This window comes from Martes martes, assembly GCF_963455335.1.
Source record: "Martes martes genome assembly, chromosome: 7".
Taxonomy (NCBI): Eukaryota; Metazoa; Chordata; class Mammalia; order Carnivora; family Mustelidae; genus Martes; species Martes martes.
Window position 1 is genome coordinate 16,178,874 of NC_137894.1, and position 24,007 is coordinate 16,202,880.

Below are 24,007 nucleotides of genomic sequence, written 5' to 3' on the forward strand. Positions count from 1 at the left end.
TCTCCGGAGGGGACAGCCAAGAAACTAGCTGACGTGCTAGAAGGCAGATGTGCCAGGACCTCAGCCTGCCAAGGACCCCAGTTGTATTTTAGAACCTGACCTCCTCTCTATAAGGTTCTTGATGAATCACAACAGTACTACTAAGAGTCCTTCGCACTCCGCAGCTGGTAAGCTTTCTACCCCGAGACACATTTATCTTTAAGGGAGGCATTCTGCTTTCCATACCATCCCTGGGTCAACGATGATGGTGCCCATGGAAAAAGGACGGATAGCAGACAGGACCAACAAGAAAACACATCCAGACTCATAAGCTTTTTGTCTAAATAAAGTAATGTCTGCAATTCAAATTTGAATCAAATAAGGCAGCCACGCACATGCAAAGTATCTGTTGGGAAAGATAAAATGAGAGCAGGCAGATAGGGGAGAAGGTGAAGTTCTCTGACTCCTGGTGTTCTGTCTCTAGGGCTCCTGGCCACTTAGCCAGCAGCTAAGGATCGGAAGAAAGGTTGGTTCTATAAATTTTTCAGATCCCACAAATGCCCTTAGCGAGGCTGCCCACAACAGGAACCTTAGACAATGCAGGAGTGTGGCCCACATGACACTTCTGGACTGAAGCTGGAAATGGGTAAGAGTGAGCAGAAAACAGGAAAAAAATAAAGCCCCCGAGACTGAGCCAATGGGATCTATGGAGGCTGGAGGGTGCTGGGCTTGTATTATAGGAAAAGTCTCTCATACCAGACGTCAGAGTGAGTGGTGAAGACTCCATCCTTGAGAGACTCGGGGGACATCCAGCGCACAGGCAGCAGCCCCTTTCCTCCTTTCCGGTAATAGTCTGTCTCGTAGATGTCTCTCGTCATACCGAAATCTGTAAGGTGGAGAGAAGGTGCCAGAGTGATGCGCTTTGAGCAGCTCTCGGGGCAGAAGCAAAGATGTCCCATCCCTGCTGCAGGTGAGGGTCCCATACGCACATCCAAGGGGGAGTGTATTTTAAGGAGGCTGGACCTCAGTGTTTGCAATTGTATAAGGCAGACTCGGCAAGGGATAATTGATTAATCACATGACAAGGAAATACCAAGAAATCTCGGCTTTCAAATAGGTTTCTAATTTGAGTCTCCAAAAAAGTTAATTCCAGAAGTGCCGTGGTGGCTTAGTTGGTTAAGCGACCAACTTTTGATTTCAGCTCAGGTCATGATCTCAGGTTGGTGAGATCGAGCCCCGAGTTGGGCTCCACACTCAGCCAGGAGTCTGCTTGAGATTCTCTCTCTCTCTCTCTCTCTCTCTCTCTCTCTCCTTTTGCCCCTCCCTCTGCTCTCTCTCCCTCTCTCTTTCAAATAATCATTTTTAAAAAGCTAATTCCAAATAAATAAATAAATAGTTAATTTCTTTACTTAAAAATGAGAAGCATTTACAAATTATCGAGCCATACAGTTTATTAAGAAAATACATACTGTGTAGACCCAAAAGTCACTTTTATGTGGTTTTAAAACCTGGTGAAATAAACAAGGGCATGTTGACTCTTATTGCCTTGGTAGCACTGCCCACTGCCAGAGGAAATAAGGTAGTTTTGCTGCTTAATATGGGGGAAAATATTGAAAGTACAAATCCACGGGGGAAAAAAGTACCCTAAGATGCCTGGGAGAGGCTATTTACTAGGCCCCTGGAGCTATTACTCAATAATGTTTTTCAACATAATACTCCCACTCATTTTTGAAAACTTCTTCCATTTTCCAGTCTCCAGAAGATGTCACCTAATTACGTTTGATGGCAGGCTTGCTTTATAATCCTAAATTATTGCTTCTTTGTCAGATTTTGATTTTCCACTCAATCGTACAACCTTTTTTTACAGGGACTCTTCCGTTCTCCTTCCCAGGAGAAAGGGCTGCTCTCCTTTCTAAAATGTTCATTCATGTCTCTAACTATGCCACAAAGCCATCAGGCTACAAAGCAAACAACATGGGGAATAAAGTTCCTGGGACGTTAACCAACACGATTTACTTGTACTGAGCTGAGGGCCATCAAACTGCCTCTGGTGAAATTACTTGTCATGTTTGTAATCCAGGAGACACTGGGCATAGGAAAAATAGGGGTTTTGAACCCTAGTGAAGAATAAAAATGAATACTGAAGTCTTATCTTGGAATTAATCCAGTGACATGCAAATGAGAGGATTTGCCTTTATTTGCACAGAAAGGGGAAAAAAAAAAAAGGAAATCCCAGAAAAAGGACACAAGCTATTTTTTAACACAAAAGAAAAATTTCAAATTTTAGTGAGAAAAACCACAAGTACCAAGAAAATGTCACTATAAATGTGCCACCTAGTTAAACGGCAAATATGGTCCTTGCTGATTTGGACTTCCAACGGCAAGAGGCACAATACTAGCTCTCCCACCGTGATGTGAAGCCAGGAAGAAAGGAGTGTGAACTGAGCTCCTGCATGTGCCAGGAAGAGGGTGGGAAGCATGATGCCAATGGTTGGAGGACATAACATCTATAGAGGGCAAGGCATGTGCTTATAGCCTCCCTGCACCCACTTCTTCCCACCGTCTCATCTGCTGTATCAGCATGCCCATTTCAGAAGGACAGAGACTGAGGCTCACAGAACTTAAGGCACTTGCCCCAAGTCTTATCTGTTATTGGCAGAACCAGGATTTAAGCTCAGGCCTTCTGGTTGCGGAAGGGGAGCTGTTTGGCATCTCTGTGGGAACAATCTGAGTCTTCATCGAGAAGGGAGGGCAACACAAAAGCAAGGGCAAGTGAGCAGGAAGCACAAAGAAAGCCCAGACAGCAGCCAGAGAGGCTCTTCCTTGGAAACCCGGGAGCATGACGGCCTCTCAGGCTTCAAGGGGCACCATATGTGTGGAAGCTTCAAAGGGCCAAATCTGGGACCGGTGGCTCCTGAATGAGTAATTCTGAGGACCAAGGGATGTTTATTCTATGATACCGTTCCACTCATCACCTCTGTCTCCTACAGATGGAAAATCTCATTTGGTAACTATTCTAGAGGTGATACTCACTGTGCACAATTGAAGGGCCCACACAGTTCATTCAAAATCATTGCTAAAGAAAAAAATTATTGCTAAGAGTGCACTTCCAGAATAGACAGTTCAAGAGCTAGACAAAGAGGTTAGTTTTATTTCACTTTATTATCTTTTCGGTACTTTGAATGCATCATGCCATTCCCTTTGGGCCTGCAAAGTTTCTGCTGAAAAATCAGCTTATAGTTTTATGGGGTTTCCCTTGTATATAACTGTTTTCTTTTCTCTTGCTGCTTTTAAAATTCTCTTTATCACTACTTTTAGCCATTTTAATTATTATGTATCTTGGCGTGGACCTAAAATCAACATTGGGTTGATTTTACTGGGGGCTCTCTCTGCTTCCGGGGTCTGTTTCCTTCCCCAGATTGGGGAAGTTTTCAGCTATTATTTCTTTATTTTATAAATTTTCTTTCTCTTCTCTTTCTGGCATCCCTAAAATGTGAATGCTATTATGTTTGATGGTGTCAGTGACTTCCTTTAACTTATCCTCTAACTTCCTTTAACCTATCTTTTGTTCCTGTTCCCTTTGGTTGCTTTCCATGACTCTCCCTTCCAGCTCATGGATCTGTTCTTCTGTCTCCTCTACTACATACTCCCTCTAGTGTATTTTTAATTTCAGTTACTGAGTTTTTCATCTCTGATTGGTTCTTTGGTATACTTTCTATCACTTTGTTGAAGGTCTCAAATGAGGTCCTCCACTCTTTTCTCAAGTCCAGTGAGTATTGTTATGACCATTACTTTGCATTCTCTATCAGGCATATCACTTATCACTGATTTGTTTAGCTCTGTTGTTGTGATTTTGCCCTGTTCTTTCATTTGGGACATATTCCTCTGTCCCCTCACTCTCTGTGTCTGTTTTTATGTATTGGGACAGTCAGCAAAATCAAAGAGGTTAATTTTAAGTAGATTTCGGATGTAAAGTGTCCCCTGCAGTTTCTCAGGATAAATATTTGATGTTTTTCTGAACCATCATCATCTCATAGTAGGAAGATAAGGGTCCTGGTAAGAGCAGGTGTCTTCCTGGGCAGCCCTAAGGTTGTATGTGGTTTTTGTTTTGTTTTGTTTTGTTTAGATCAGGATTAAGAGATCAAGGCAAAACCTACAACTAAAGGTTGAAATAAATTTCTAACTTACACTAGAAATGCAATCCAACCCTCTTTTTTTTTTTTTTTTTTTTGGTAGAGGGGTGTTTGAGTGGGTGGTGGCAACAAGAGGTCTAATCAGCAGGTTGGTTAGCTACGTATTACAACAGACAGGTCACGAGTTTAGAAGTTGATCAACCTGGGCATGAACCCCAATTAGCAGTGATCTTTCCTTACCCGAGGGATTGCCACTGCCCTGTCACTGTTCCTACTCTATGTAGGGCCTTCACCGTCAGGCGACCTCACCTCTTAGAAAACTCCATGGACCACTGGAAGACAAAGTTCCTTTCAAGCTCGGAATATTAGGGGAAATACTGATAGTTTGGATAGCAACTTTTATTCCCAAGTCAAAATCACCTGAGGATGTCGCCTCAATTATTTCTGTAACTAATGCTTAGAACTGTTCTGCCAAGAAATGCCTCAAGTGCCAGGAGAGGCTACCTCAGGGGACACGGCCTCAGTCCGTCCTCGCCCACTACTTGTTCCGCTGTGTCCACATGTGCGGTAGGGATCTGAGCCAACCCGGCCAGATTTGCAATCGACTATCAACTGGAAACAACCACATTAATCCCAAGAGCAAGACTCTGTACTCATGGGATGCACTGGAAAACCTCTTTGCACGTAGGCTAATGCCAGCTCAGTCCCTGAAACATGTGTGAGTTTAGTTCTTGCTCGGCTCTGGAGGGCTAAGAACACACCTCCGATTTTGACCGTGAAATCTTCGGCCACCATGCAGTTCCGGGCAGCCAGGTCTCTGTGGACAAACTTGTTGGCGTTGAGGTATGCCATGCCATCTGCAATCTCCCCAGCCATCTGGATCATCTTGCTTAGGCTTGGAGGTGCTAGGACTGGATTATTCTGTTGGAGATTAGGAAAAACAAAAAAAATTCACATGAGAATTTAGGAGTTCTTCCCACCCTACATTCTTTCAGGGTGTGCAAATCCATCTTGGTTCAATCTGAGCGCCACAGGTCATTCTGCTAAGAAACAGGACTTGCTCAGAAGGAACATATTATTATGGAGACCAGAGCATCTGCTTCGTGGTAAAGTCATGCGCTTGCTCACTGACCACATCACACAAAGCTGCAGAGAGAAACACCAATTAGCACAACTTGGGACCAGCATTTTCTATTTTGGGTAGCACAAAAATTATTTAAAGTGAAACTAACAATTTCTGATATTATGAATTCTTGGTTATTCAATTTTTTTAAATCTTTTTTTTTTTTTTAAGATTTTTTTTTTATTTATGTGACAGAGAGAGACACAGCGAGAGAGAGAACACAAGCAGGGGGAGAGGGAGAAGGGAGAAGCAGGCTTCCTGCTGAGCAAATAGCCCGAAGCGGGGCTTGACCCCAGGACCCTGGGATCATGACCTGAGCGGAAGGCAGACGCTTAATGACTGAGCCACCCAGGCGCCCCTTGGTTACTCAACTTTTATCAGTTCCTGTGTTGCTTTATTTCTATAATGAAAGTCCAAGTAAAAGGATGGAGAAGATATTACAAAGGCTATGCAGAAATAAGCAGGTGTGTTACCCAAATGGACACCATATGCTTTATTTCCCACATAAGCACTGTTATAAATTACTTGATCTTTTTCTTTCTCTTCAACTTTCTTCTAAAGTACAAAAATATCGAGATTAATGTTTTCACCTTACAATGTGGCATTCCTTGGATTATCGTTTTCCGTGGGCACCAAGGAAAACGGGCACTTGCCAATTCATTTAAGTCCAGGTGAAGCTTATTTCAGAGGCAGATGAATACAAAACAGTGACAAGTAACATGCATAAGAATTTCCTTTTTGCAGAGGAGGGGAACACTGGCTTTAGAACTAAAGAGCAAATAATAATAATAATAAATCCATTTGGAAAAAAAAAGTTTATATAAGCCATGTGGCCAAATCTCTCCATCCTCAAAAACAAAATACAAAGCCAATCAGCTTGCGACAGTTTAGATGCTAACTACCTCTTGCTCATGCTGGTACAGTAGATTTTACCTCGGTTTCCCTGACTACAGAGAATCTGTTACAACACCGCAAAGCCACATTGCTCCGACAGGTCCCACACGCCACCTCCTCAGCTCAAACCCTGTGGAGCGTGGGCACAGCATGCTTGGGTGGGGTCACTGCTGGGAGGACGAGCTGGGACCATGCATGGAAAGTGCCTGGCAGTGCCTGGAGCCTGGACAGGGTCCACGCTTGGCGGCAGTTGGCTTTGTCCAGGGACGTGCTAGTTTCTGTTGAAAGCTGCCTTCTAGAAGCAGGGTAACAACCCTCCAAGTACTTCCCAGTTAGTTCCCTACGCTTGACGTACATTTACCTCCTGAAGAGACTATCAACATGGTCTCTGGTGATTTAAAATACTTATCACTGAGTTTCCCGGGGAAGTGACATGATGTCCCCAAGGGTAACCCCGAGCCACCACTTTCTTTTACACAGGAACCTTGTTTAGACAAGCTGTTGTTCCCCCTGGACCCACCAGTGCCTTTTTAACCTTTCCAGGGCTCTAGAAATGCACGGTATGCTAGAAAATGTGAAGTTTATGCTCACGATCCTTAAGCTGTGGAATATTAAGTACGTGTGTTTACTAGACGTGGTCATTCATAATTAATATGAAAAACAGACTCAATGAAAGGAACCTGGTTGTAAGTGTCAGAAGAGAGAGCTGACACTTGGTCGGCTCATGGAGCCGCAGCGCCGTTCGTTCAGACATTTTAGAGAGCGGAAATCTTTCATTTGCTTAGAGCTACTGGAGACATGTATACACAAACACCCACATTTAGCCAAGTAAATGAGCAAATCTTCACTTGGGGAGAAGATGCCAAGTAGAATATAATGAATCTGCAGGACAAGCAGACGTATTTTTATACTTGACATGAGTTAGGAAGAACGAGTTTAAATCTGACAAATCTTAGAGTGAATTCTAGATCTGAAAAGGACTTGGGTAATCATCTTGTCCAACCCTCTTATTTTACACGTGCAGGCGCCGCGGTGCAGGGGCCCGGAGCGGCTGCCTGAGGACGGCAGACAGCTAAGCAGCCGAGCCAGGACTGAGACAACGTGTTCCAAATGTTGATTCTGGGCCTGAAGCCGGGGAGACAGGGAGTGAGGCTTCTGCACTTTTCAGAGGTGCCTCGAAATGAATCTGGTAAGAACTCTCTCTGGTGCCGTGCCTCTCTAGCCGCCCGTCCCCATCCCAGGAGGTGGTTCTCATTCACGCTGGCTTGTGAATGAGCAAAGTGAGCCGGGAAAAGGCATTAAGATCCGGGGAGCTGGGGACCCACGCCAGCAGAGCGGGGCAGGATGGGGTGTGCTGTCCATCACTCTGCCCGCGGGGCCCCGGGCCACACTCAGCCTCGTGACTCTCCCAGAACCACAAGCATCATCTTTTGTGGATAAAGGAGGCCACATGTGAACAGGTGTTCAGAGCTCAAATTAAGGAACTACTACGACGTGGGGGATAAGGAAGCTGCAGATTAAAAGAAAACAGAAGATTAAACTCAGGCAGAGAAAGGATGTAGGCATTCAAAAGGGGGAGAGAAAGAGAAGGACCCTGGCAGAGGCAAGCAGGCGCAAAGCCTACTCGACGCCGAGCAAAGTCAGGGTGAAGGTTAGGACTTTAAACCCACGGAGGCAGCCCAATGAAAGGCGGATGTTGTCGGTATTATTTGTAAGTGTTTATCTACCGGGTTATTCTCAGAATTCCTTCCTTTACAGGTCATGCTTCTATATGCTAAAAAGATGGCCTGTGGGTTCCTGCCACAGAAGAGGGGACTAATGAAAAACTGCCCAGGGTTTCTGCCAGTGTAGACTGTGAAGCTCGTAATGCAAATGGATCTTTTTGCCTAGACGAAGAGACGGTCCCGCTGAGGCGATTAGCACTCTGCCTCAGGATCCGGCCTGACGTGCGGATGCAGTTTGAGAAACAGGGCTTCCCAGCCTGGAAGGCGCAGACCAGGCTGGCGTTGGGGGTCTTGTGAATGAGCCGAACCTCTTGGGCATGGGAGCTGAGTGGGAAACCACCCTGGCAGGAGAATCGTGTCCACCTGACACAGAACTCTGACAAGCGTTGACTCAAACACTTGCCACCAACACTGACCCTGAACCGGGCGTGGCTGGGCCCGGGGTGGAAGGGGGATCCACCCAGAGGACCGGTGAGCAGAGAGGTCAGGGGAGGAGATGGTTCCTCCTGGCCAAGGTCAGGGGGGCAGGAAAGGCTTCAGGGAGGCAGCAGCCCTGACCCGGGTCTGCAGGTGGGGATCAGGGGGCACCGGCGGTGCAGGGGGTGACGAGCGGTAGAGGGACTGCAGGAGCAGACACACGGAGGGGTTAGGTAAGGTGGTACCTGAGGAAGGCCAAGTGCCTCCCGCCAAAGCTCACGGTCTCCCTCTAGTCAGGGAAATGGTTCGCGTGAAGGACCAAGTGTGCAGCAAGAAACATTCGATGCTGAAAGTCAGTAGATTCAAAGACACCGTGTCTCCTGGGGGAAGGCGCTCAAGAGAGGATGGGTAACATGCGACGTCGGTTAAAACCAAAACTGACCTCTATTTCTGGCCTCAGAGACCTGAGATAGCTTTTGAGATCCCCCCGCGTCATCAGTTCCATGATGACCAGCGTCGGCTGGCCCTGGGACACCACGCCCAGCAACCGCACCTGCGAGGAAGGACAAAAGAGAAGGGCTCAGAGGGTGAGGGTGGCCCACCGCGGTCCCCAGCCACGCTGCCCCGGGGTCTGCCTCCCATGCACGGACGTCTAAGGGCCACCGTGAGGTGATGGGGGACTCTGGAAGGTGGTGGGGGAGGAGGCACCCTAAGGGAGTCCAGGGGCAGGGGACTCCGGGGGAGGTTTTCCCTGTGTCAGGTTCTGGCTCCTCAGGGTTGTCTCTTACCACGTGGTGACAGTTGAACTCCTTCATCACCGAAGCCTCATTGAGAAATTCAATCCTTTCGCGCATGCTGGCGGCCTCGTTCACTGTTTTAATGGCCACCCTGGTTTCGGGCTCATCCTTAACCACGCCTTTGGCGACTCCTTCGTACACCATCCCAAAGGAGCCCTGCCCCAGCTCGCGGCTCATGGTGATCTTCTCTCGAGCGACCTCCCACTCGTCAGGTACGTATACTAGAGAAGAAACCAGAACCGAGCCAGGTCAGGCGAGGGGCCCCTGAGCAGAACGTGCTTTTGGGTGGAAACTGAAGGACGCGAGATGCCACTCCCTAAAGCCCACAGAGGACATCAGGGAACCATGACGCGGCTCGTCCTGAGATCTCTGTGAGGCAGCTATACGGTCAAATACAGGTATTTCAAGTCTTCAAGGAGCCCAGAAGAACCACAGAGGAGTCCAATTTGAGATGTGACAACTGCGGGATTCACAACAAGTACATAGACTTGGGGGTGCCCAGCGGGCTCAGTGGGGGGAGCGTGTGACTCCTGATCTCGGGGTCGTGAATTTGAGCCCCGCGTTGGGTGGAGAGATGACTTAAATAAGTAAAACTTGAAAAAACCAAAAAAGCCCACAAAGACTTAGCACAAATAATCATGTAAATATTTCAATAGTTTTTGGGCGATTACATATTAAAATTGATAATATTTTGCATACATTGGGTTAAAGAAAGCCTATTGTTAATACTTATTTCACCTGCTTCTTTTACATTTTTTTTTAAATGGCCACTAGAAAAACTTGAGGTTACCTATGGGACTGGCATTATATTTCCACTGGTAGCAGTGTCCTCATCTAGACAAGTGTGTCCAGCCTCACCAAAGATTCTGCGGGGTCTGTCTATAGGGGTACAGAACTGGCTGAGCTCTGGCACCAGGGAGTTGTGAGTGGTGAGTTGGGGGGGGGCAGTGGTGAGTTGAGGGGGCAGCTGATGAGCAGTGGGGTCTCACCAAGGCTCTGGTCTGAGCTCCGTGAACTCAGGGACCTCCCATAACCGGGGGAGGGGGGTGGTGAGGGGCTGGGAGGTGGGACATGCTAAGACTGAGCCCAACTAGGACTTCTCCAGCCCAGTCTTTCGGTCAGTCTGGTTTAAGGAGTGAAATAAGTAATTCCAGGCAGACAGGAACGAGAAAGAAAGAGGAAAAGGGAGAAGGGAGGTAAGACAGAAAAGAAAACAAAACAGAAGCTCCTTCCCACAACTGGAATGGGCAGGATAAAAACTACATTAGACACCTCGGAGGAGGGTCCAACTGAGCCTATGTTAATCTAGAATTTTCTCTCATACACACTTCTGGTGAATATTATACTGCATGTGTGTTTTGGAATTTCAGAAGCGGAAGTCTACCCTCTGTACGGCTTCGGTGCCACACAGCCCCCAGAAGGGGCTGATGCCTGCTTACGAGAGTAAGTCCGCCAGACGAGCAGGTAGGGAAGACTCTTCACAACATCCCTCCGAAAGTATAAAGAGACACTTTGTCCTAAGCCCCGCCAAGCCCCCCAGCCCGCTGCTGGTTCTGTGCACAAAGTAATCAGCACTTCCCTCGAGGGGATTTTCGGTGTCCTCAGGAGAACGGTGACATGCAGATTAGCTTTTGGAGAAAGGAGTTTTGAAAGCCCTTGCGAAGGGCAATGTCCTTTTGTCACCCCTTGAGGAAAGGAGCTATGAGGTGCTTGTGAAAGGCCAAAGAAATTAAGTTCAAATGAGGTGACGGTGTTCCTACCTGTTGGCCAGGGCAACAGGGAGTTTGGGTTTTGTTTATTTTTAAAGAAGAATCAAGGCCCATTATGAAAGCAGTTGTGGAAAGATACACATTTTGAATTCCAATCACCGGTACTGTCTGATATTGTTGTATTAATGCTCTTTCCAAACTTCCCGGATGCTTCGTAGTCAAAGCTACAAATGCCAGTCTCCTGAGCTTTATTTCAAAGCAGAGCAAAGTCTCTGGGAGAGTCTTAGTCCACCTTTACAGAGAGGGAAAGTGGCTTCCCCCATCAATTCCATTAAGGGTGTGATGACTCCTTATCTTGTATTTTTTTAAAAAGCTATCATTCATACAAACAATGCATAAAAATCCTTTGTTTTTTTTAATGAAGAAAAAGATCCTCTCCACAAGTAACTACTATTTTAAGTTTGGTGTGTATCCTTCCAGAATGCATTATATACATAATGCATTATGTATGCATTATATACATACACACATTATATATAGAAATACAGAGGTATGTGTATGAATATGTACACACAAATATACATATACATGCCTATTAAAAATAAAACTTTGTGAGATCTTTATAGATCGAGGAATTATTCAGCACTTGATTCCTACTCCGGCAGGCTGCTTGTTTTTTTGTTTTTTGTTTTTTTTTAAGATTTTATTTATTCATTTATTTGACAGACAGAGATCACAAGTGGGCAGAGAGGCAGGCAGAGAGAGAGGGGGAAGCAGGCTCCCTGCTGAGCAGAGAGCCCGATTCGGGGTTGATCCCGGGACCCTTCCCAGGACCCTGAGATCATGACCTGAGCCGAAGGCAGAGGCTTATAGTCCACTGAGCCATCCAGGTGCCCCCAGGGAGGCAGTTTTTGACTGGCTTTACTATAAGCAGAACTGAATTAGAAGTTATTAAAGAAATCACAGTGAGACTTTATATAGTGCTTTAGAGTGTCTAAGTGTTTTTCTTATGTTTTCCATTTGACCAGGATAATCAATCAGCATAACCATGAATCTGTGTCCTATCTCCCCCACATCTACATCTGCTTTCACTTCACCTGAAGCCAAGAGGCAAATGGTTTTTCGAAATGCATCTACCCGGTTTCATGCACTTATTCACTTGATAAACCCAACCTGGCTCCTCCTGCCGGTCAGCTTCCCCGCCCGCCCCGAGGACCTCACTGTCCTTTTCCATGGTGACTGCATCACGCTGTTGACAAGACCTCAGGGGCTGCGTCACCCTGACTTCTCAACTGCCTCGCTACGTGACCTGGGCAAGCCTCTGCCCCGAACCTCCCTGCCTCACCTCCGCACAGGTGGGCCCAAGAACAGTGACCTAACGCAGATGTAGGGACCAAATGGGGCAGCATTCATAAAAGCCCCCAGGAAAGTGCCAGGTCATGGTGCTAGTGTTGCTGGACTCCAGGACCAATGCCCTGCACTGACTGACTTTGAAAGGTCTGGGTTCAAGCCCCTGAGGGAGAAGAGACAGCAAACAAGGAAGAGAAATACCGATGGGGTACAACCCAGCTTCCAAGTCAAACCTTCTCACTTGCTGGACTAAATGGCCCTCATGAGTTATGACCCAGGGGTCTGTGAAGGGGCCGTGAGGATAGAAATCCTGTGATCCCGGTCAGGAGGGGGTGAACAGAAAAACTCTGAGACAGAAAAATGCAGGGAGGCCGTGAGTGATCAAAGACAGTCCCAGCAATATGAAACTCAAGCTGAAACCAGTTTAAGAGGACTGTTTGGTCAGCTGCGGCATACTCACCGACTAGATGTCAACAATTAAAGCGGCTTTTGTCATTCTAGCATAAAATTTCAGGCAATTAAGTAAATGGACTACCTCGCTGACCAGTCATCTCTGAAGCCTGTTTTCCTTTGGGGCATTCTGCACGGTCCTAGAATTTTTGACATACTCAGTGAACTTGCTAGAAACTTTGATTTAAAAAAAAAAAAAAAAAGGTGTTAACCAAGATGTATTCTGAGGCCAAAGTTACCTTAAAATAATGCGAACCTCTTTGCCCTACGTTAGCCACACTCCCGAAAGCTCCCCGATCTGGGATGTCCCCAGGCAGGGACCCCGGCTTAGCCACTTACCGTCGGCGGCGCTGAAGTACTCTGGGTTCACAGAAGCATACAGCACTCCATTGCCCAGCCTGCTGTTATTCCTGTCAAAGGGATAAAATTCAGGTTAAAAAAACGCATCTCCGCGCGTGTCATCTTGGTGCTCTCAGTTCTCTCTGTCCTGTTTCGTGAAGGGGCATCCAGGGGAAGGGAGTGCGGGTAATTCCAGCCTGCCGCTCTCGCCTACGCTTTGCCATCGGGCCCCAAAGCCATCTTGCTAACACGTTCTTGGGCTTCTTCAGGGGACTCGGGTTAAAGCTTTTAAGGAAACACTGGTTTCTTTACTTCATCAGAAACGGGACGGCCTACTGGCCAGAAGAGGCTGGACACTGTGTTTGGAAAAATCTCTGCATATGTGAGCAGCGGGATACGTGAGCGAAGGGATGAACCATACCGGCCCCAAATACATCTTCTGTTGTTGCTGAATCCTTAGAAAATATTCTCTTTTTCCTGTGAGGAATCTTTGATGGGAAAATCGGGTCACCCATTCCGTAAAATATTCCCTCGAGATCCTTAGGACGTTTCCCTGCCCTCGGGGCCCCATCACCAGACCGCGCAGCCACCTAAGGTGTCCGAGCTTCCCCCGGGGCCACTCACCTTTTCCTGTGGAAGACGTACAGCATTATAACAAGCCCCCCCACTATCAACAGGACAGCGACGGGCAGAGCGATGATCAGGTGGATGAAATTTTCGTACGTTACTGCAGAAACAAGGGAAATGACAAAAATATCACGAGATGCACAGGCTGGTCATTTTTTGTTTGCTTTCTTTTGTTTTAGCAGCAAGTATGAGAAAAAAAAATCCCCGAAAATTCCTTTACTGCCCTATCGCAAACTAGGAATTCCGAAGGTAAACAGTATCAGATAGCACAGCAAAACACTCTGAGTTATTCGGGGGAAAGAAAAAAAAAAGATAAAATGAATACACACAGAGGAGTAACTCATTTTTAAAGTACAGTGTACCCTGACATAATAGTTCACGTGGTGGGCTCAGGTAAAGTCATCTTTGTGTGCAATTTAATGACTACTAGTGGATACGCGCGCGCGCGCGCGCGCGCACACACACACACACACATTTGCAAAAATAAAAGGAATGGATTCTTACATATTTAGAGCCCAAGTGATACTGATCCTTGTATTTAGATCATAAATGTATTATTTAATCTGTTTGGTATGAAACTGGTGTCCTAGGAAGCTCTGTTGACCTTTATCTGTCTTAAGAAAGTTCCAGAGATGATTTAAAAACACCTCACCGTATGGCACCCCTGGCCAAAGTTGTTCTGAATTCCCCCCAAACATTCAGGTATAGTTACAAGCCTGACCGCCACACCTGCTCATCCCTGTCACCAGCACTCAGGTGACAGGTGGGCACCTGGGATGCTGCTGCGCACCCTTGAAGACTCTGCTGGATGCGGGAAGTCACTGTGTTCCCAGGGAGCACCAACACCGAAAAGGTAGACTGCCCACATTTTGCAAGGATGCCCACGGTTGCAAGGACATGGAGAGCAAGGCAGAGGAGAGAAGGGAGTCGGGGAAGCTTTCCAAGCGCAGAGGAATGGTTGGAGATGATACTGGGGAGAAGCAGGGTTGGCTCCCAATGGGCCTGTTCAACCCAAGCAGTTTGAACCTCATTCTGCAGATGAAAGGGAGCCAGTGTGAGCTCTCGGGCCCCACAGTAAACTGAGCACATTTGTGTATGTTGGGACGGCGGTGCTGGAGGACAGTCTGCGGCGGGGCTAGTATGGAGGAGGCACGGCCACATCTCGGAGGGTGCCAGAGGGCAGGAGGGGACCTGGCTGTGTTCTGCATTATCCAGCCCAGACCTCACAAAGAGACCAGTGCTCCTTGGCTACAAAGGAAGAAGACTCACAGAGATGGATGGTCCTCCCCAGGGTTACACAGGCAGCTGGGAAGCATGGTCCCGGGACTGCTCCTGCCCCCACAGCTCAGACCTGCCCCCCACGGCAAGCACTCCGCAGGCTATGAGAGGAGGCCGTGGTGGTGGTAGAAGGGGCTGGATTTCAGGGACACAGAAGAAGCAGAATCAATGAGACTGGGGGTTGAATGGGAAATGGGTGGCTGGAGGTGGGGGGGGGGAGAGAGAGAGGAGGATGTAAGGTTTCAGGCTTGCATGAGGCGTGGATCATGGCGCCACTAACTGACCTTGGGAACAAAAGGACAGAGAGATACTCGGAGGACAGCAACCATGATTTCGGTTTTGGTACTCATGGGAGTGGGAGGCACTCATGGGACCACCCAAGTAGAGATGTCTATGTGGAAACGATGGAACTCACTGGGACCCAGGGACACCTGGTAAAAGTCACATATCAGTGATTTTTTTTTTTTAAGATTTTATTTATTTATTTGACAGAGAAAGAGATCCCAAGTAGGCAGAGAGGCAGGCAGAGAGGGGGGAGGGAAGCAGGCTCCCTGCTGAGCAGAGAGCCCGATGCGGGGCTCGATCCCAGGACCCTGAGATCATGACCTGAGCCGAAGGCAGAGGCTTAACGCACTGAGCCACCCAGGCGCCCCTATCAGTGATTATTTTGCCACTAAAAATCATCATCACCATTATGACTCTTTATGGATTATTAATGCTATTTTGATTTTTTAAATTAAGGACATTTTCATCAGATTGCTCTCAACATGGATGGATCTCCTGCACTTTCTCATTCTCGAAAACACTCTCAAATTATCACTGCTGTTGGGAAACCAGCCAAGTTTTAGTTCTTCCTCCTGAGGACGACTTCTTACATTCGTATCACTTAGCCTACTGGTCAGGTTGTACCGTGTTCTGAGTTTCCCATTTCAGTAGGGGACACAGAGAAACTGGAACGTAGCCGGAGAGGAGCACAACGATGAAATGGCTAGAAAATTGGTCTGTGTGACTGGGCAACAAGAAAAGGCCAAGAGACTGGGGATTATTTAGTCTGGAGAAGGAAAGTCTGAAGAGCCATTTAATAGCATTCAAGCACATGAAGGGTTCCTAAAAGGACAGTGGTTGCCAGAAAGCTTGCAAAGCTTCTGTCTCCTCTGAGGATTAAACAAGAGGAAAAGAGACTGTGCGGTAGCAGGAGAGTCTTGTCTGACATAAGGACAAACAGCAAAGCAGGCATGCAGATTTCATTTTCCTGCGGTACGCGCCAACTTCTGCTGGAAGGAGTCCATCAGAGGGGCTCTCGGGGTTCCCAGTGGCATCCCAGCACTGCCGGGGTTAAAGACGGGTAGCAATGGCGGAGGGGAACGTGTCCTCTCCGAAGAGAAGCCAAGTCAGCTATTTCAAAGACTGCGGCCTGATGCTACGCCCCTAAGCCTAGGCTCTGTTCCTAAGGGATCGATGCAGAGAAAAGAGAAAAGGGGAGAAGAGAAAGAGAGCCACGGCTCTGGAGAGGGTTCTAGGCATCGCTGGGAAGGTTCTAGCCCTGGACCGGGTGGCAGAGGCTTGCTGGGGAGAGCAGGTTAGTGGGCCCTATGGAGAATTCAGACTCTTAGAGCCGATGGAATTATCTGCCGAAGTTGTCTGTTTACCCCTAAAACCGGAACTCAGGCACAGTGCCAGGCTCATCAAATGCCACTTCAAGGTCTGCGGTCCTATGCACGCCGTTCTTCTTTTGATATCTGTACTATTAGGATTTTCAAACACCTGTCTTTGACTCTTAGGTACTAACCAGGTGGACAGCTGGATTGGTTGAATCCTGAATTTAAAAACTGAGACGCTAGATCAGGGCAGCCCAGATGCGGACACTGGGAGGGACCAGAGACGTGAGGACCACCCACCGAACCCAAAAGTAGCACCCGTCCGCACGGTGGGCTGCTCTTTCATGTGGGGTAGTGAGGAACAGTGTCCGGCCAAACCAGATCCCATAATCGGAACAGGAAATCATCCGAAAAACTGGGTTCCTAATAAGAAATGGAAACTCAACGTGGAAATAACGAGGAATATTTGTGTCACCAAATAAACTACTGTGTTTTCTCGGCCCAACAAGCACAAGACCGTGGTGCACTTACGCATGTTACAAAACTCAGTTTTCAAATCGGAAAGCCTTGCCTAGTATGGCCTTCTAAAAATTCTGTCTTGTCAACGGCTTGAGCATAAAATCACGCTGTGTGCTTTCCAAGCGTGCAGGTGCTTTAAAAATACATCTGTATTTTTACCCACAGGCAGTGAAGGGGATAAGGCCTTAGTCTGAGACGCTGTCACAAAGACTCTTACCCTGGAACAGGCTGGACACGATGGCCCCCAGGTTTCGGTCACCCCTTGGGATTCTAAGCCCTAAGTCTGAGTCCTAACCAGCAGCCCAATTGGACAAGAGTTGGACTGGTCAATTCAGGGCTTTGTAAAATGCTTCCCACGGAAAACAAGTTGAGAACAAAGGCCTCTTGCTGAGCCCCTGACCCTCAAAAGGGGCTCAGACCCTCTCCCCGCCCATCAAATGAGGTGGGAACTCCAAGCAGCAGCTCCCCGTGCTCGAGCTCCCAAAGGAGGAGCTGGCAGAAGTGTGACCCTTCTGAAATCCGGCCAACTCCATTCCAGTGGAAAATCAGAAAGGCAGAGAGCGCCCCGACAGCCCAGGCTTTCCCAATCCCGGCCCAACCTGCTTTCATGTTTTCCAGTTACTGCTTCTCCAAGACTTACTTTTGGCTGGGACGTAGAAGAACACCGGATCTGTCCAGGACCCATTCCCGGAGAGAGAGGTGGCCTGGATCCGGGCTGTGTAGTTCCCAGGGTTGAGCCGGTTAAGCTTGGCGCCCCCATACTTCCTGTACTCCTGTCTTGATACGCACTCCCGCTGGTCCTGGGGGAAACAGAACACAAGTGCCAATTCCCCGCAAGCCTGTGAGAAATGGGTGCCTCTTGCTGCCCCCCCTCCATCTCGCGCCCCACCTGACACTGATCCCGATTTGCATTAATACAGGGAAGGAAGCGCATGTTGAATGGCCGTCTTCCAGTAACTGTAAACACACCCAAGTTCTAACCAAACAGATCTCTTTTTTTGGTAATCAAAAAGAGCCCCACAAAGGTAAAAAGTTCTGAAGGACAATCTAGCTTATGCGGAAAGATCATTTTCTGTAACAAAGTCGTTTCTTACAGGGGAGAACCAGCACCCCTCCTCATATACTCTGAGTACTGTCCTCAGAGACTGTGGGGCTCGTGGAAAGACTTAAGTCCTTACTGCTCAGTTCCTCATTTTCCGGGGTTAAGTCCTCCACTAACCGGGAGGCGGTCTGTCCTGTCCCGCCAGCGCGTGCCATCAGTTGGAATGGGGACCCAGATACGGACACTGAGCCAGTCTTACCTCGACTTGTGATCCGTATTTTATTTCATACATGAGAATCAATCCGTTGGGATTCTCAGGTTCTGGCCACTTGAGAAAGATGGAATTTTCAGGCCTCGACTCCCAGGTCACCGGCCCAGGAATGTCATCTGCCCCTTCTGCGTGACAATTTAAACAAGTGAGAAAGTCGGATTCGGGTCCTCCCCCAGTGGGGTGGGCTACCCTGAGCACACCCTCCCCCAGTCCGTGTGTGCAGGGCTGAGGACAGGGACCGCACAGACTCCCCCACAGTTGGCTGCTCACATGTAGCACAGGGTTTGGAAGCCAGGCAGCCTAATGATGGGTCTCAGGACAACCTTGCTTCCCCTCGGCAACCCATCCTCCCCTGCAAAAAAGCCTGCTCTGTCAAGTACAGTTGGAAAACCCCGGCAGCCTGCCTAACTTATTTCTGGTTTTTGGCTTCTACCCCTCGAGAAGGGAAACTGTGTGATGCCCTCAAGCACAAACAGCATCGAAAAGGCTCCTTGTGAGTGGAGGCGGTGGCCACAAGCCTCCAGGCGGCAACACAGAGCCTTCCAGGTCTGTATCTGCGTGCAGCAAACGCAACCTTGATGTGGGCATGAAGGACGGCCCCCAAGCTGGGCCTCCGTCCACCCTTCCTCGAGCCACGGCTAGCTGAGGCCGGGGGCTCACGCTCTTGCTGCTGCTTAAAGCAGTAAGCTGGGCGGTGAGCTGGAGTTTCTGCAAGTTACAGCCAGGGAAGGCTCTTCTGTCTCTCCCAGAAGGTGGGGAAACTGAGGCCAGGCAGCTGAGAGCAGCCCTGAGACATGCCGTGCATCACTGCCAGAATGGCGTCCTGGAGGGCCCCCCTCCTAGACTCCACTTCTGGGCTCCTTCTCTGCTAGCCGCTAACCCCGGGCAGGAATGGGCAGTTCCCCCATCCTTAAACATGGATGGTTGGCCATGTGAACAACAGACAGCTTTTAACTTCCAAGGGGAAGGTGAAGACCCAAGAGGCAGGACCAACGGCTACTCCAGGAGTAGACCTTGAGGAGCAAAGGTCATCCTGAATCAAGGCAGCTAACGGATTCCACGGAACCTGACGACTCAGGAGGGACCGGGCAAATTTCTGTGTGCACAAATGGGGACTAGGGCCATGGGAATATACAATGTGAATGAAGTGGGAGGAGGGAGTTGACCCTGAAGGGCAGTCCCTGCTCTTGTAGGACTCTGTGCAAAGACTGGGTTGGAAATGATGTCACTACGAAGGGACTCCATTCCCTGGGCTGCTGGTCTACCATGCTGCCTACAAATAACCACGCATTCTCTAATAAGCAGGACGGAGACTAAGGGTCATTGCCCTGGATGACAGATTCTGTGTCCATAAAACACAAGCTTCTCCACTGGACTGTGAGTGAGTCGGGAGTGGGGTTCGCTGGATCACACCCTACCTGCAGGCATGGTTCTTGCAAAAACAAAGTTGGAGGCGCTGCAGCCCAGCTTCTCAGCCTCGTGGTTACAGCTGTGGATGTCAATGCGGTACAGAGTGAAAGGCCGCAGGTTGGAGATTACAGTTCTCTCCTTGTTATCCACTCTGCTCTCAAAGAAAGGGTATTCTGTCTCGAGCTCTTCTGGGTCTGTGATATTATAGGTGTCCACCACTGTGGTGTTCCTGCCTCGGCTGGACATGGTAGTGTTGGTGACTTGGGTGACATCTCTCCGCTTCCTTTCAGGTCTGCAAGGAAGAGAAAAACTTGGCTTGTAAGTGCCTCTACCTCTTTTGTCCCTTCTATGACTTGGGTGAGAGTAACGGAAAGAAAAGAAAAAATCCTAAGTTTGGATGAAAGGAGCTATTCAGCCCTTTTGGATAAGAACCAACAAATAATATGGGGATTTCCTTTTTCGTTATTTTGCTTTCTCTACTCTGCAAACCTCAGAATCGGCACACAAACTGCCCCCTGGCCCCCAGAGTGGTGACTCAGTTGTATCTAGAGGCAGAGAAATGCCTCAGTCACTCCTGGCTCTGCAGCCTCCTGGCCCTTTGGTCAGAATGTCCGTGCTACCCGGTCCACCGGCCTTATGGTTGAGCATTGAACGTGACCAACCTGCTGGCCACACAAGGATTTATTAGGGGGTGAGGAGAGAGCTGAGCTGTGTGGTACAAGCCCCAGAGGATGGCTTCGCTGACCCCCTTTTGTGGAAAGAAAGATACCAAGTAGCAAGTACTTGCGTGGACCCCCACACCCTTCCCTTTGGGGCTCCCTCTGCCCCTGTCTTCTGAGACCCCAGTGTCTGGATTTTTCACACTCCTGGAGGTCTTTCCAGTCTGGCCTGCCTCCCACTCAGCAGCGACCTCCTGTGGCCTCTCCCAGGCCCTGCTGTTGACAGGGGTAGAGGCTGCTCACGGCCTGCACTAGGGCTCAGAACAACAGCTATAAAAGCAATAGGACAGCAAAAGAGAAATCAAAAGAGAACGTTCGCACCCAAAGGGCAGAAGAGGTGATCCACGCAGCTGGTGAGGGTGACTCTTCCAATGGCTGCTGTTGTGGGATATGGAAACAAAGGCTTTGGGCTCCCCTCAGAAACCTTAAAAATAAGCCCCTCGCATTTATAGGAAGCAATAGCAACAGAACATGAGAGTAAGTACCCAGACAAGGGACAGTCACCCGCAGGCCAACCGCCGGCAACAGCGGGCAGCAGGCTGCTGTCGGTTCCACGCGGAGGCTGTCTGTGGGCCTCACTCCTCCCGTGCATAAGCGAAGGGTCCCAGAACAAAGCTCATCTGGGAAAGAAAACCAAGGGCCCAAGGCAAGGAGAAAGATCATTAAGTGGGAATGCTCCTCAGCTCTCATGCAGGGGAGAGGGAGAAGTCCCATGGGGATTCGGGGCACCTGAGAAGCCACTTAGGGCTCAAGTGACACTCAGCAGGTTTCCTGTGGGTCCTTATCTGCCTGGATTGAAAAACTTGGAAGGGAAAAGCGGGAGCTTAAGGAAAGGGCCTCTGGCTCCCCAGTCTGCCTGGTCCATGGATTCCCCTGCAGAAAATGCCATCACCGCTTTTGTGCAGTGACCCAGTGGGTCCTAACCTAAAACATCAACCCAGAAATGCTCATCCCACCAGATAGGGAGCCGCAGGGTCAGGCCGTGCGCTGACGGCTCCACTGCGTTCGCTTTCATGATATTGGGGAAGGAAAGATTAGGAGAGGAGACTGACCATTTCCCATCTTCACACTCTACACACCAACCAATCTTCCCAAAAGGGAAGGACACAAAGAACTACATTTATCGCTAGGGAACCCTTTTCTGACATCTACCAGAACGAATGTCCTGCCTTCTCTTCAAAACCAATGCCACCCATAAAACCAACACAACACATCCTCATGTCTATGAGAGAGAAGTGGCTTGGGTTTAATCCACTGCAAATTAATACTCTGCCCAAACCCCTCCCACAGCCCATCCTCATTTACCTGGGATTATAGCTGTTTCTAGCGACACCAAGTTAGGGGCTGGGGGGAGGGAGGCCATACAGGACATTATCGGGAAGACAAGGTATGAGGCAAGCAGAATGGCACACCCACGATTCTTTGTAAACAGCCACATTTTCAAATGGTGTGACCGACAGCAAGGATCACTGTCAGCTTTCCCCATTCCCATTCCATGACCCAACTTACTCTATCGGAAAACCCTGCGGTCTTCAACATCTGTCAACATTTCAGTTACTTAAATCCAACAATGTGATTTAAAAAATAAAAGCCATGGTCAAACAAAAGACATTCACCACCAGATATGGACTCCAGAAAGCAACTTAACAAACTCTAGCTTGCAATCTACTTCAAACCACATGGGACACGCTGGACAACATGTAACATACCAAACCTGACTTGATTGGCTTGTTCTTAGAATCAACGGAAAGAGGGGCACCTGGGTGGCTCAGTCAGTTAAGCGTCTGCTTTCGGTTCAGGTCATGATCTCAGGGTCCTGGGACTGAGCCCTGCATCGGGCTCCCTGCTTGGCGGGGAGCCTGCTTCTCCCTCTCCTCCCCACTCATGTTCTCTCTCTTACAATCTCTGTCACTCTCTTTCTCTCTCTGAGATAAATTAAATTCTTAAAGAAAAAAAAAAAAGAATGAATTGAAAGAAAGAAAAGCCGTCTTTGGAAAGTTTAGTTGTAAAACAGAAAACCTTCCTTTATGATTCAATCATTCTGCCAACTAGACATTCCTCCTATCAAAATTTTTGCAAATTGTGTGGACATGAGATTTATATCCTCGGTAGGAGGCATTAAAAAAAAACAATTCAAAGTGTATATAAATCGTAGCCTCTCACTGTGGGCAAATACAGTATTTAGAGTCATCCTATGAAAAGACAAAATAGCAGGTTAGACTTGTCTTAGGAGAGACAGTGTCAGGGCCAAATGGGCGGAGGTGAGCATCCGTCAGGGGGAGTTTGGCATAGAAGAAACTTATTTTGAATTCGACAACGCGAACACAGGGCATTACTAATATCTGTGTCGACCACAGCTCCACCTTCACGTTGCCCGATCTTGCGTTCCCCACTGATGAGAAAGAAAGTCACTGCTTTGTGACTGCAAACTGAAAGCTCGGGGCCCTTTGGCAAAACTTCTCCAAAGCTGGGGCTCACGACCTGAACTTCTAGCGGGCCAGTGGGATGAGACAGCAAGGGGGCCGACCGCTTCCGCTGGCAATAAACAGACAACTGCCCATCTGCTTTGCGTCCACAGGAAGGGCCAGTAGCTGTGCTTCTGCCGGGATGGGGGGGGGGGTTGCGGCGGCCCACATCGAGCAGCCACGCCACCAAAGGACAAGGGCCCTAATGTGTCAAAATGTAAGGCTAAGTGCCAAATGAATTGTTCAGTAATTAGGCTGTTGGAGAAGTCACTAAGCCTGACTTCTAGTTTTTAAACCTCTTTGAGCTCCTTAAACGCTCTTTTTCTTGGAAATACACATGACCTGCAGACAATTGGGACTGCACTTGAATGCAGCCGTGGGAGGAGAGGTCTCGGGCGGAGCAGGTCAGGGGGACCCACAGAAGGCTCTCCTACCTTCACAGCCCAGGGGTTTCAACAACTAGAGAGGAGAGGAGGGGCGGAAAGGCATGAAGCAATGAGAAACTTCGTTCTGAAAAGAACGCCTGCCACTCTAAGTCATCTTTCTTTACGATTTTTCAAAGTCAAATGGGTATCTTGGAATATTACACAAATATCAGGAAAGTCACTCGACGGGGGAAAAAAAAATCACTTTAAAAGCCATTTGTTGTTACAACCCAAGTAAGCCTTTAAGGGCCAAGTCATTACAGAATAAACTGAAGTTACGGGCTTCTGGTGCCTCTCACGGTCGGGGGCACAAGGCACGGCGATCACAGAACACGCCGGGCGGTGGGCTGGTAGCGGAAGTGCCGTGGGGACCAGGACTGCATAGGTGCAAAGTGGATCCAGGTCCTCTGCTCACATCTCAGGCAAGGGGCGGTTTGTAAACACCGCGCTGTGATCTCTCAGGAGGCAAAGGGAGACGAGGACCACCACTCTGTTTCCATCTCCTTCCCCAGACACGGCAGGTCTACCCTGCTGGGCTCCCCTTCATGTTTTTGTTTTGTGTGTGTGTGTGTGTGTGTGTGTGTGTGTGTGTGTGTGTGTTTTAAGACTGGATTTATTTATTTGACAGAGAGAGAGAGAGAGATCACAAGTAGGCAGAGAGGCAGACAGAGGAAGAGGGAGAAGCAGGCTCCCCGCCAAGCAGAGAGTCCGATGTGGGACTTGATCCCAGGACCCTAA

At 48.5% G+C, this 24,007-nt stretch overlaps 1 protein-coding gene across 1 annotated transcript in view; it reads right to left on the reverse strand.

Moving 5' to 3' along the window:
* The window catches only part of IGF1R (insulin like growth factor 1 receptor), a 296,173-nt gene that overhangs the window by 14,706 nt on the left and 257,460 nt on the right, over nt 1–24,007 (reverse strand). Inside the window, exons 11-19 of the mRNA XM_080808720.1 lie at nt 19,669–19,952; nt 18,239–18,375; nt 17,578–17,737; nt 13,540–13,642; nt 12,916–12,986; nt 9,059–9,288; nt 8,713–8,823; nt 4,874–5,033; nt 736–865 (exon numbers count right to left, since the gene is read on the reverse strand). Coding sequence (XP_080664846.1) covers nt 736–865; nt 4,874–5,033; nt 8,713–8,823; nt 9,059–9,288; nt 12,916–12,986; nt 13,540–13,642; nt 17,578–17,737; nt 18,239–18,375; nt 19,669–19,952 — 1,386 coding nt within the window. The remainder of the gene's footprint in view (nt 1–735; nt 866–4,873; nt 5,034–8,712; nt 8,824–9,058; nt 9,289–12,915; nt 12,987–13,539; nt 13,643–17,577; nt 17,738–18,238; nt 18,376–19,668; nt 19,953–24,007) is intronic.